We start from the raw sequence: 12,290 nt of genomic DNA, 5'->3' as shown, positions 1-12,290 counted from the left end.
GAACCAAGAAGTAGTGGGAGTAAAAACCACTACCTACTTCTGGCATCGGAACGCGCTCGATGGCCCCCTTGGCCAAGAGGGCCACAAATTCCTACTGGAGAAGTGCCAAGTGATCCCCCGACATGCGGTGATACTGAGGTGGCATGGCTGGAGAGGTAGACTCAAAGGGGAGGGAGTAGCCCCTTCGGACTACCTGCAGAACCCACCTGTCCGAAGTAATGGAGCGTCAGTAGGGGAGGTGATGGAGACTCCTTCCACCCACTGGTGTCTGGTGGGCCTGAAACACCGGACTAGGAAGGTTTTGAGGCGGTGGTGGCAGGGGTGGTGGTGGATTGACCCGCCCGCTGGCCTCTGGACCCACCACGGCAGGCCCCACAACCGCGGCTGCGCTGAAACTGCGGCTACGCTGGCCGGCGGTTCGGAAAGGAACGCGCTTGGGAGCTTCGACCCTGAACTCGAAAGGAGCGAAAAGCAGACACCGAGGGGGTGCACGTGGTGGCGAGACCGAAGGACTGGGCCGTAGCCCGAGAGTCCTTAAAGCGTTCCAGGGTGCTATCCGCCTTGTCACCAAAGAGGCGTGTGCCATCAAAGGGCATGTCCAACAAAGTGTTCTGGACATCCCCAGAGAAGCCAGTAGTTCTGAGCCAAGCGTAACGGCGGAGCGCCACCGTTGTGGAAAGTGCCCTGCCGAGGGAATCAGCCGTGTCAAGTCCACAACAGATAGTGAATTATGCAGCATCTCTCCCTTCGGTAATGTCCTGGGAGAACACCGCCCGAGCTTCCACAGGGCACTGAGGCAGCACCTGTGCCACTGTGTCCCACACAGAATGTGAATAGCCACCCAACAGGCACGAAGTATTCACTGCCCGCACCCCGGAACTGGCAGAAGTGAAAATCTTTTTCCCAAAGTGCTCCAGTTTCTTAGATTCCTTGTCCGGAGGAGCTGAAGGGAATGCACTCGGCGACAACCAGACTCTGAGGCATAGGGTGTTGTGTGAGAAAGCTTGGGTCGCCGGGCGATGGCGGCATGCCACACCCTTATCTACAGGAACGCCTGTGTTAGGTTTGTACCAGGTGCTCAACAGGATGTCAGTAAGTGCGTCGTTGAAGGGCAGCAGCGGCTCCGCAGAGGACGATGCTGGCTGCAGAACCTCGGTGAGGAGATTGGTCCTGATAAGCACAGAAGGGAGCTCGAGGTTAAGAGCCTCAGCCGCCCTACGTGATACCACTGAAAAAATCCCAACCTCCTCCGTAGCCACAGAAGAAGGGGACAGTGTAACAGGGTGTGGAGAGAAATCCAGATCGCCTGGACCTTCCATATCACCCTCCCACTCAGGGTCATCGTCGCATTGAGCTGCGAGAGGGTCCTCAGACCCCTCCCAGTACTCTCCTTCGTCCACCGGCTGTTGAAGAGACCGGTAAGGACGAGGTGCCCGGAGAAATGGGATAAACTCCCCACCTGGAATGGGAATCGGGTTGTGATAGACCAATCCAGGTCAATGACCCCCCGACGCGGATACGGCGTCGCCCCCGACGCCAGAGGCGGCACCGAGGCCAGAGCGGACGGCGCCCCAGGGTATCGTGCCGGCGTAGCCGGGGCCAAAGGTAGCAGCACGGGGGCATAACCAACCCACGGGTCCACAGGGCCCGAAGGCACTCCGGAGGGATCCGACGTGGGAAACAAACGGCGCATGGCCGACAGGAATACCTGTATTTCTTCCTGCGTCGTGTGCGGACCCGGGAAACGTGGGTAGGCCGCAGGCAACGACGGAGGCTCCACAGGAGCCACGGGGGAGGGACCACCCGCCCCCTCCACCACATCCCGTGACCGGTGAGGGGTAGATGAAGAGCGACGTCGCTTCATCGACTTTTTATAGCGCCTTGACTTACCTGTCCCCGAGTCCGACGAGCGATGGTGTCGGCTCCGCGACCGGTCCCTCGACCTCCCACTGGAGCGGGACCTCGATCGGCGCGGAACCAATTGCCGGGCCTCCAACAACTTTCGGGGAAACTCTCCCGCAAAGCTTTCGGCACCATGGTCCGACAATCGGGGCACAACTCTGGGTCATGGGCGTGCCCCAAGCAGAAGAGACACACATCATGCGGGTCCACCACCGACATGTTCCGACGGCAGGCCCTACAGGACTTAAACCCGGGCATCCCTACTGCACCAGGAGTCAAGTACTCGACAAAATAAGAGAAACAAGTTCTCAAAAACCAAGTTAAAGTAATAACTAGGAGTACCGCTCTCTCTCTCGATCTGCACTTGCTGGCGCGGAAAAAGAAAGCACTGACGTCAGTGCGTGTTGGCGCGTCTAAGTAGCTCTGACGACGTCATCTCGGCGGCTAAGACGCCAGGGACGTACGCGGAGCCGCACGACAACGACAACCGACGCAAAGGGGTACTGCTGATGAAAACTTTCCGTATCCAGTCTGACGCCTGGGGATATTCGAAGGTAAGGAATCTATCACTAACGTGTCTCTTTCAGATATTTATGTGCTTGGTCTCATTGACTTATATTCCAGGTGGCCAGAGATCAAGTTCACAAGAGATATTGACACCAAGCATGTTGTTTCGTTTCTTAAAGATGTGTTTGCATGTGAGGGTCTTCCTGGAGTTCCTCTAACAGACAATGGGGTTCAATTTGTATCCAATGATATGGAAAATGTTCTGCTAAGCAGGTCCATCAAGCACAAGTGTTGTTCTCTTTATCATCCCGAGACAAACAGTGGTGGAATGCTTTAACCGGGTGCTAAAAGAGACCATAGCCACGGCCAGACAGAACAATTTGGATTGGAAAGAAGAGTTGAACAAGAAAGTTGAAGTCCATAGGGTTTCTCCTCATGCCACCACTGATCGAACCCCATTTGAGTTACTCAGAGGACTCCCCCCTAACACAATGATCGCTCTTCTCTGGGTTAATGATGCGGAGTTAAAGAAAGGTAGAACCTCTTCTGACAGTGAGTAGAAGGCAAAGGAGGCTAGAAAGATTGAATCAAGGAAGATTAATTTGGACAATAAAAAGGGGCTAAAGTTACCCATGTTAAGGTTGATGATTGTGTCATGATCAGGGCTCCCCTAAAGGCAAAAAAGGGTCCAAATTGTTTCAAATCCCACATAAAGTCATCAAAGTGTTCAACAATACTATAAAGACAGAAGATTCCCGGATATGGAATCTTAATAGGGTTTTTGTAATTAGGAATGATGCAATCACACCTTCCAATGCTGTCATACCCTCCACTCCAATCACCATGGTGCTACATGAAAGTAAACATTGTACGTCAGTATTAAAAGGATAATAACTTATTAAGCACAATATCACAGAACCCCAACGAATGTATTGAATAATCAGTAATGAAATTGGCCTGTCCCCTGATCTAAAGCTGACCCTTGTGGGCGGGCCAGCATAAGTAACACTCTTAACTATTTTGGACAACACAGATAACCATGATTTCCATACCGTATCAAATTGGTCCCTTTGCTTGACCAGCCAGCCCCATTGATATTTTTTCATGCCGAGCATAACCATAGTGCTATAATCTATGGCTATGTATTTCCTCTTTAGTCCACAGACCTAAAATCGCTTCTTTAGCAGCGCTCAACAGTAGAGTGGTCTGCGACCGTTTTGAGACTTTAATGGGTAGGAGAGATTGTCGATCACCCCAAGAATGATATACGCTGGGAGTCTAATCAGTTTGACCTCAAAGATCTGGTCAGTATCATCTAGGATATGTTTCCAATATCTCTGAGGTTTGAGGCAATGGTGCAGCAGATGAGGGAGGGACCCGGATTTGCCACAGTTTCTCCAGCTGCGGTCCCTTCTTCTAGCATCCCATATGGGGTATACCAGTACATCGTAGTCTCTCCCTCACTCCTGTACTAAAGGTATTTAATCAAAGTCTGGAGAAAATCTCAACACATTCCTTAGCTGTAAATGTCTGCCCTAGTTCAGACTCCCATCTCATTTGACCGGCTATTTGAGTTTGAGTGGGAACACAGTTAAGAGGCTTATAGATTTTGGATATCAGCCATTTATCATCAGATATGAGGAAAAGCCATGGATTCAAAATCGATCAAAGGCCTAGAGGCCAATTATTTCACCATTCTATTTGTCACTCAATGTCTACTTGAAAATAGAATGTTTCAGACTCAGGGTGGCCATAGCCTAGGTTGACCTAGTTAAAATGATCTGACGCCATGAGTGTTTAACAAGTCTCCCAGTCTCTTACAATTGATAGTCTGTTGTGTCAAATATTGGCCTAGATTCATACCTGGGGAAAAATCAGGATAACTAATAAAGGGGAGAGGAGAGATGGATACAAGGACAGCCCTTTTCTAGACATATCCGAATCCCAAAAGGACAAAACAGCCCTCTTGACAGTGGAGGAATATAAGACCCAACAGTGGCATCTCTTGGGCAGACAGGGTATCTTCCAAAAATGGTCTCCAGCAATTATCTTGTCTACAAAACGCCAAGCTTTTTTCGCCTGCTGCCCTCCTCCATTCAACCATATACCTCTTTTGGGCAGCATGGAAATAATTTGTGACACGGGGAACCCTCTGCCGTTCCCCCCCACTTGTTGGCGCATACATAATAAGTTTGGGAGCCGTGCTTACTCTCCCCCATCCCCAATATAAAGCTGTTCAATCCGTGCTGAATATCCACTAGAAAGCCCTTTGGTGGTTGCAAGGGGAGAGTTTGACCCAGATATAAGAATAGATGGAGGGCCATCATTGTAACAGCAACAATGGCTCTTAAACTCAATTAATATGGACACCTGCAGCTTCCACAGGAGTGTATGGACATTACTGCCTACAGAAAATGTCCTTCACAAACCTCTTTTTGTAGGATCCCAGAGGTTAAGGATATTACAAATGTCTTTCCCCTGGTACAAAGACCATTCCCTCCATGGGAACTGAACATTATCCTCCTAAGACTCTTGGGTTCACATTTAAACCTATTCACCAAGCTTTCTTACAGCATCTTTCATGAAAAGCAGCTTTCCTTTTGGTTATAACATCTGCACGTAGGGTCAGGGAGATACAGGGAGATACAGGCATTATGTTCCCATGAGCTTTATACAGTGTTTCTTAACAACAAAAGTGCTCCAGAATCCTGCATGTGGGCAGAACTATTTAGTGCTTATCACTACCGATAAAGATCCCCTGAAGGAGAATGTTGTGCCACATTCTATCAGTGTGTTAAACTTACAAACACCTTATAAGAAATCCTTCACTGTTCACAAACTAGCACCAGATAGTCATGAGGATAATCAGAATACCCTGGCTAGCCAACTATAGTGTACTTGGCCTTTGAAAACTAGTATTAAAGTGTGCAGTCCTCCATATATGTCGGCAATCGCTGGCTGCCCCAGGGTTTGGATAAAACGCCTCAAGGAAGATCCCCCAAAAATTAATGAAGATTAGTTTACCATAAATAGAGCTTTATATCTGGAGAGGTGGTGATTAATATTTCCTGTTCATTAAATTATAATATTTAATGATGAACATGTAGAGGAAATGCATGCGATTATCTCTGCCTTTAAATAAGGCCATCCCAGTTCCTGGTAAGCTATGCAGCAGAAACCTCAATAAATAAGTGAAAACCAAGCAACGTAACTGCTTCTTGTACTTTTGTTTCGTCATTGCAGCTAGAAACAATATATCTACATAGTTTTAGCAAAATGTTTTCTGCATTATAGTCAAAGAGGAACATTCCAACTGAAAACATATTCTTACAAGTTGAGTCAGTTATTGATGTTTTCTGTTATTTGGGATCTTTTGTATCACAGATGGTAATTTAAGTAAGCATTACTATTCATAAAGTCCCATTTAAATTAACAAAAACATACCTCTTTTGGACACTGATTCTTACAGGAACTTAGCATATCCTTCTGTTCTCCTCCGGCAGCAATCATTGTCCTAATTTAAAAAATATATAAACACACAATGCACTTAATAAAGGTACCGGTTGAATAACATTAGATTATGGGAGAAACTGAAATCATTAAGGTATTCAATACTACATAAAAAAAATATATTTTTTCTTAAGGACTATAGATGCTGAAGAAAAGTAAAAATGCCTTTCTTCACAGCTACAAATGAATGCTCCACTGTATTTCACTTACGTCCAGCAACGCAATCGCAGCGCATTACTACGGTCTTCTGGTGCTTCGGTAAGAAGTTGTGAAAGTGTATGCAGTCTGGATTTTGGGGTTTATATTACACAGCTCACTACTCTGTAGAATGTCTTTGTGAGAAATTGGGTTACTGGCTGAGGAGGGTGAACCTCTATTCAAGCAGCAGCAACAATTCCTATTAGGATGAAGTTACCTGCAACCCCAAATTAACCTGTGCTTAACTCTCTGGGAGCTTGACACAAAAGCAGCCAGGCAATCCGTAAAGTATGTATGCTGCACTTCAAACAGTAGTAAGGTGAAAACACAAGAAAAATCTATTTAGAAAAATAGAGAAACATTTACCAAATTGAGACCAAAACGACAAAATTCCAATCAGTAGAACAGGGGTTATGCAATTTTAAAGACTTAAGGTAGGATTAGCGCCTAAATGCACAAAAAGCTACTTGCAGTTATCTGGTTGTGCCGAGACTGGGTAAAAGTCACAAGTTCAGGGGGTGTGGCCAAGATGGCGGCGTGAGTGGACGTGTTTCAGATGAGCTCTGTCCCCGTGAGGCCTAATGCATTGTCACAGCACCCATCCCACCTGGTCGCCGGCCCGAGGGACCTCACCCTGGTGAATTTTAGGCGCTTCCCCAGGGGACCGCAGCAACACGAGTGGCCTCCCCCTGAGAAGAGCGAACGGCACCCGTGGCTGTCGGGTGTGGGAGCACTGTTCGGCCCTCCTTCCCAGAACTAGGAGGTATGAGCGAGTTCCCTGGAAGCGGCGGACGGGGGACCTATGGCTGAACCAGCGTCCGCGCTGAGGAATGGTCGCCCGCAGCCGGCCTACTCTGCCGGGCCCTGGAATCAGAGTGGACTTTCCAGTAGTCGACGGGTGGCGGCCGCGTGGGCACCCGCTCGCAGCGAGGTCGACGCCGGCAGCCGTCCCACCTTCTGGACCCCAGAGGTGAGAGCGGGCTATTGGATTGCAGCAGGGGGGGCTCTGCGGCACCAGCAACACCTGCTTGCGGGGGGCCCGTTGAGGGCACTGCATGGCCGAATAGCGGAGGGAAACAGCCACTACAACGCTCCCCCCCCCAAAAAAAAAGCGTGGGATTACAAAAGAGGGCTTGGGGGGGCACCCACCAAAATAAAATATAAAAAACTGCACCTGTTTCCGTCATTTAAAGAGAGATGTGGAGGCAATTGGCGTTGTTAGAGGAAACAGAAGGACTCTTCCGCTTCCTCTTAACGACGTGGAACGTCACCAAGGAAGATCGAGGAGAGGAGAGGTAAGGGGGAATGAGTGGGTGGTGTCACGCAGGGGTAAATTTAAAGGGTAGCTTTTTAGTGTGATAGCCTTTAACAAGAAAATGCCATTAACATGCAGAATTTAACAAAGAAAATCGTTGTAAAAGTATGCGTGTTAAAGGCATTTTCGTGATAAAGGATATGCATGGTGATGGCATTCGCGTTGTAACGCATGCGTGGTAAAGGCATGCGTTACAACGGAATGCGTTGTAAAGTCATACAACCAATAGCGGAGAGCAGGCAGGGCTCTCCTCGCTGGATCTTATGGGCACAAGCAGCAGGCCCGAGGACGGCCTGGCCGTAGGTGATGCTGTGGGGCTGCCAGAGCCCACTTTGACGAGCGCTGAGAGCTCTGTGTGGTGGTGCCTCTGAAGAAATCACCCGCTGACTCCGCAGTGGGGACTATCGGCCCTTGGAGAGTTTCCTCGTAGAGAAGAGCAGGGCTGACCCTGGGGATCGCTGGAACGGTGTACGATGCCTTCCCCCCCGGAGACAGGAAGAGGGTGCAAGCTGAGTGGGGCCTCAAGGTTGCACTGGCCCCTGCTTTGCAAGATAAAAGTGGCGCTCCACGGGACACTGTGCCAACAGAGGAGGTGAGGAGCAGGAGAGAAGAGGCCTCGTCGGAGGCCAAGGCACGAGCAGCAGTCACAGTTAGTGGACTGATCATAAGCTGTGCAGTGGAGGCCTGTAGGGCCTGCGGTGAAGATCAGTGGGAGCTTGAGGCTGGGCGAGATGGCTTCGGACCTGGCCCCCGGCAGAGGACTCTCGGTGCCTTCGTAGGGGGAAAGACCTCGTGTTGGATTAGCTGGGACCCACGGCCTATCGACAGGGTGGACTGAGACGGTGTGGGAGGCTAGAGACCCCCCCCACTAGCCTGTCCTGCGACAGCACACAAATTTGAAGCAGATTTTGGGTCGGGGCAGTCGGTGAGCGCAGACCATCACTGCTCGCCCCTACGCATTAAGAGGCCTTCACGTGGCATTTAGGGTGCCTTAGCACTTAAGGGGAGCTATGCCTGATAGACCTCACGTTAAGTGAGGTATTAGGAAGTCATTAGGCACTGCAGAACAACCACTGGTCCCTGGGACTCTCCTGCCACAGCTCCCTCTGCCTCAGCTAGCTCTATTGGGGGCCCAGCTTCCCTCGCCACAGAAGCACATCGATGCGACGCCCTGCAACTCTCAGACTGGGGTAGCGGGTGGACTCAATCAGCGTACTCGGCAGCGGCCCTTTGGGTGACTGAAGAGCAACAATGAAGTCGACCAAAGCAAGAAGGAGCGCTCAGTCCACAGACTGCTCCTGAAGAGCACTGGGGAATCCCAAGGCGACAAAGCACCACCCAGGGAGCTGAAACCACCAGGTGGAGGTGAGGGTGCTGAGAGTCTAGTGACACGTGAATTCCTGGAGGCCTAGTTTGCCTCCTTGCGAGAAGATCTCCAAGCTATAAAAACTGCCCTGCAGAGTGAACTCAGGGAGGTGCGTCAGGATGTTGACACGTTGGTGAGAATGTGGTGGCTCTTGAGGATGGCTCTGCAGCTAGAGATTTGACCGCCTTCGCCCTGATCAGGACACAATTGTCGAAGAAAGGTCGGCTGTCCTGCGCTCCCTCTCTGGCATTGGGGGAGAAGAGGCTGACCCCCCCCCCCCCCCCCCCCCTTCTTGAGGAATCTCATAGGACTTCTGTTGGTTTGGTCATTGTGGGCTGGCGGGGGCATCAAAATTAAAGCTATTAGATGACTTTCACCACCTTGGCTGTGTCCCTTTGTACTAACCTTCCTTTTGTGATGGACTATACCTATCTCACATATGTTAACGTTTTTACTTGTTCTTTTATTTTGTTGGGGTTTATGATGTTTTGTTGGGGTACCTCTTCCGACGAGCCAACTTCATTAAGTCTCCAACATCTAGGAATCGATGATAGAATCTTCTTCCTGCCATATACCATTAGCGCTACACAGGTGACCAGGGTGGCACTTGCACGAATATTTAGGATTTGCTTTGTTTCCTTTGATCCTGGAGACCAAGATAATTAGCCTCAATGTCCAAGGCCTCAACAACCTTATCAAGAGATCAGCAGTGCTCTCTCTGCTGGAGCACGCACGGGGAGATATATGTCTGCAGCAGGAGACACTCTTACTCCCCAAAGACACACACAGAATGCACACCAAGCGTTTCCACCAGCAATTCTGGTCCTCGGGGAAAGGGAAGGAGGGGGGGGGGGGGGGGGTGGCCATTCTTCTCTCCGGGGGCTTCTCTGGTTTGATTTTGGGTCCAATTGCAGAAATGAAGGGTCGCATGCTGGCCCTCCGGGTGCAGATGGGCACATTTCATTTTACTGTAGCCTCGATTTATCCTAATGAACAGCAGGAGTTCTTTCTAACAGATTGCCTAGCCAGGGTGCTCCATACCTCAGATGCTGCAGTGGTGGGTGGGGACCTAAACATAGTGATGGATGCTACGCAAGACCGTTCAGGATTTAGATCTGGTAACACAGGGGCTCTGTCTGCAGGGGGATGGGACTGGCTGGAGGAATGCGGGATGCACATTGTGTGACGCTCCCAGCACACTGGCAAGCGAGACTACACATTTTACTCTGCAGCCCATAAAACATATGCTTGGCTAGATCACTTTTTGGTTTCGGTGTCTGCATGGGAACGAGTGCTCACGTCGACCATTGAGGCCTGCTCGCTTTTGGACCACGCACATATAACGCTAACCCTTCTCACATCTCCAGCCCCCACACAGGCACCTTCCTGGTGACATCGGGAGTCAATGCTACAGTCCCCAGAAACGGTCACAGCACTTAAAAGCACTATTCAAGACTATTTAGCTCTTAATGATACTGGTTCCACTGCACTGTCTTCGACCTGGGAGGCACTGAAACTGGTGGCCAGTGGGACTCTTATTGCAAAAGCAAGGCATGAAAACAAAATGAAGAAAGCAAAGTGGAAGGAGCTAGAAACATCGGTGCTTGAAATGGAATCTATACATAAACGCACAGGGGCTCCCCGGATCTGGAGGCAACTCAAGAACGAGCGGCTACAACTTAAGCACCTCGATCTGGATAGAGCTGAATACGCAATGTTACGCCTAAAACATAAATACTACGTAGGGAGTAACAAAGGAGGCTGTATGCTCCCACATCGCCTATGCAGTAAGCAACTTGCACAGGCGGTTACATTTGTCCGGACAGCCACTGGAGCGGAGGTGGCCGAAGTGAATAGCATAGCGGACACATTCCAGGCCTACTATGCTGAATTGTACACCTGCGACTCTCCGAGCCCACCAGACCCACAGGCATATTTGGAGGAAGCTGCGATCATCCCCCTTCACCCAGTGGAAACTGAAGCACTGGACCGGCCCATACACATTGAAGAGGTGATTTCGGGGATTGATCGTTTGAAACCTCTGAAGTCCCCAGGTCCAGGCGGGTTCGGTGCGGCATTCTATACAAGTTTCTCCACGGAACTCACCCCCATACTCACTCATCTGTTTAACTCCTTTGCCGACACGGGCACTCTCACTCTTTTCCCGGGAAAGATCCTAAGCAGAGTAGCTCATACCGCCCAATTTCGATTCTGAACACTAACGCGAAACTGTCTGCAGGGATCCTAGCCCATCGGCTCAATCCCCTGATGCCCAGCCTCATAGATCTGGACCAGGCAGGGTTTATTCCCAGTCGTCAGTGTGGGGACAATACTAAACGTATCTGCCACCTGATAGATAAAGTAGGTCGATCTCGGGAGGAAGCCTTGTTACTGGCGGTGGACGAGGAAAAAGCATTTGATAGGGTGCACTGGCCCCATCTATTCACAACTCCCAAGCACTTCGGCATGGGCACACGTTTAAGGATTGGATTAGGGGAGCGTCTTCAGCTCCCCTAGGGCAGAAATTTGAATGAATGGCGTAAGATCTAGCGGCTTCTCTATTGCCCGGGGCATGTGACAGGGCTGTCCTCTCTCGCCACTTCTCTTCGCTCTTTATATGGAGCCATTGGCGCAGAGGTTAAGAGACAACCCTCAAGCTGGAGGAGCTGATCGACACTTTATTAACCTCTATGCTGACGATGTCATCTTTTCACTTACCCAGCCTTTAACCTCTCTCCCGATGATTGAAGCTGAACTCCAGAAATTTGGAGCGTCCTCGGGCTTTCGGGTAAATAATTCTAAATTTCAACACTAAATCACAAACAGAACGTGCCCTGCATTCGCAGTTCGACTTCCACTGGGTAACCGAGGATCTCCCTTATTCAGGCCTCGTTCTGAGCAAAAGTCTCCTTAAAACCACAGAGGCCAACTACTCAACGCTTCTCACCGAAATTCATAAAGATCTGATACAGTGGCAACGACTTCCGCTCTCGTGGACTGGTAAAATTGCTGCGGTAAAAATGAATGTTCTCCCTCGAGCCCTGTACATTTTCCTACTCTTCCTCTAGCCCCATCCCATGGCATGCTTAACACTCTTCAGAGGGAAATCGAGTGTTTTATGGGGGGGGGGGGGGGCGCGGTTGCACTACTTTAGAGTGTAATCGCCCACTTACAGAGAAACATTGGGTCTTCATGGACCAGACAGAGGCTGGATCGCACATTTGGAGGGAGTTGTGGCTGCCTCCTCTGTAACGCCCCCAACATTACAGATTTGGAACAAAGTGGCGACTGCGGTGGGACTCACCTCGTTCCCCTCGCCCATGACACCCTTATTTTCAAATCCGGATTTCCTTCCAGGCATGAATCTGAGAGCTGCCACGCGATAGGTCGCAGGCGGGTGTAAGCGTCTGGGATGTCTCTTTGACCACAATGGCCCTATACTGTTCGATCAACTCAAATTGGACTATGACCTGCTGGAAACAGATCGCTTCA

General features: G+C 50.1%; 1 protein-coding gene across 1 annotated transcript in view; it reads right to left on the bottom strand.

The window, feature by feature from the left end:
• The window catches only part of NFXL1 (nuclear transcription factor, X-box binding like 1), a 716,350-nt gene that overhangs the window by 141,141 nt on the left and 562,919 nt on the right, over nucleotides 1-12,290 (bottom strand). The window contains exon 19 of the mRNA XM_085642145.1: nucleotides 5,854-5,923. Within this exon, the coding sequence (XP_085498271.1) occupies nucleotides 5,854-5,923 (70 nt within the window). The remainder of the gene's footprint in view (nucleotides 1-5,853; nucleotides 5,924-12,290) is intronic.

The sequence above is a fragment of the Triturus cristatus genome, chromosome 2_2, assembly GCF_964204655.1.
Source record: "Triturus cristatus chromosome 2_2, aTriCri1.1, whole genome shotgun sequence".
Lineage (NCBI taxonomy): Eukaryota > Metazoa > Chordata > Amphibia > Caudata > Salamandridae > Triturus > Triturus cristatus.
This window is presented reverse-complemented; position numbering and strand designations above follow the sequence as displayed.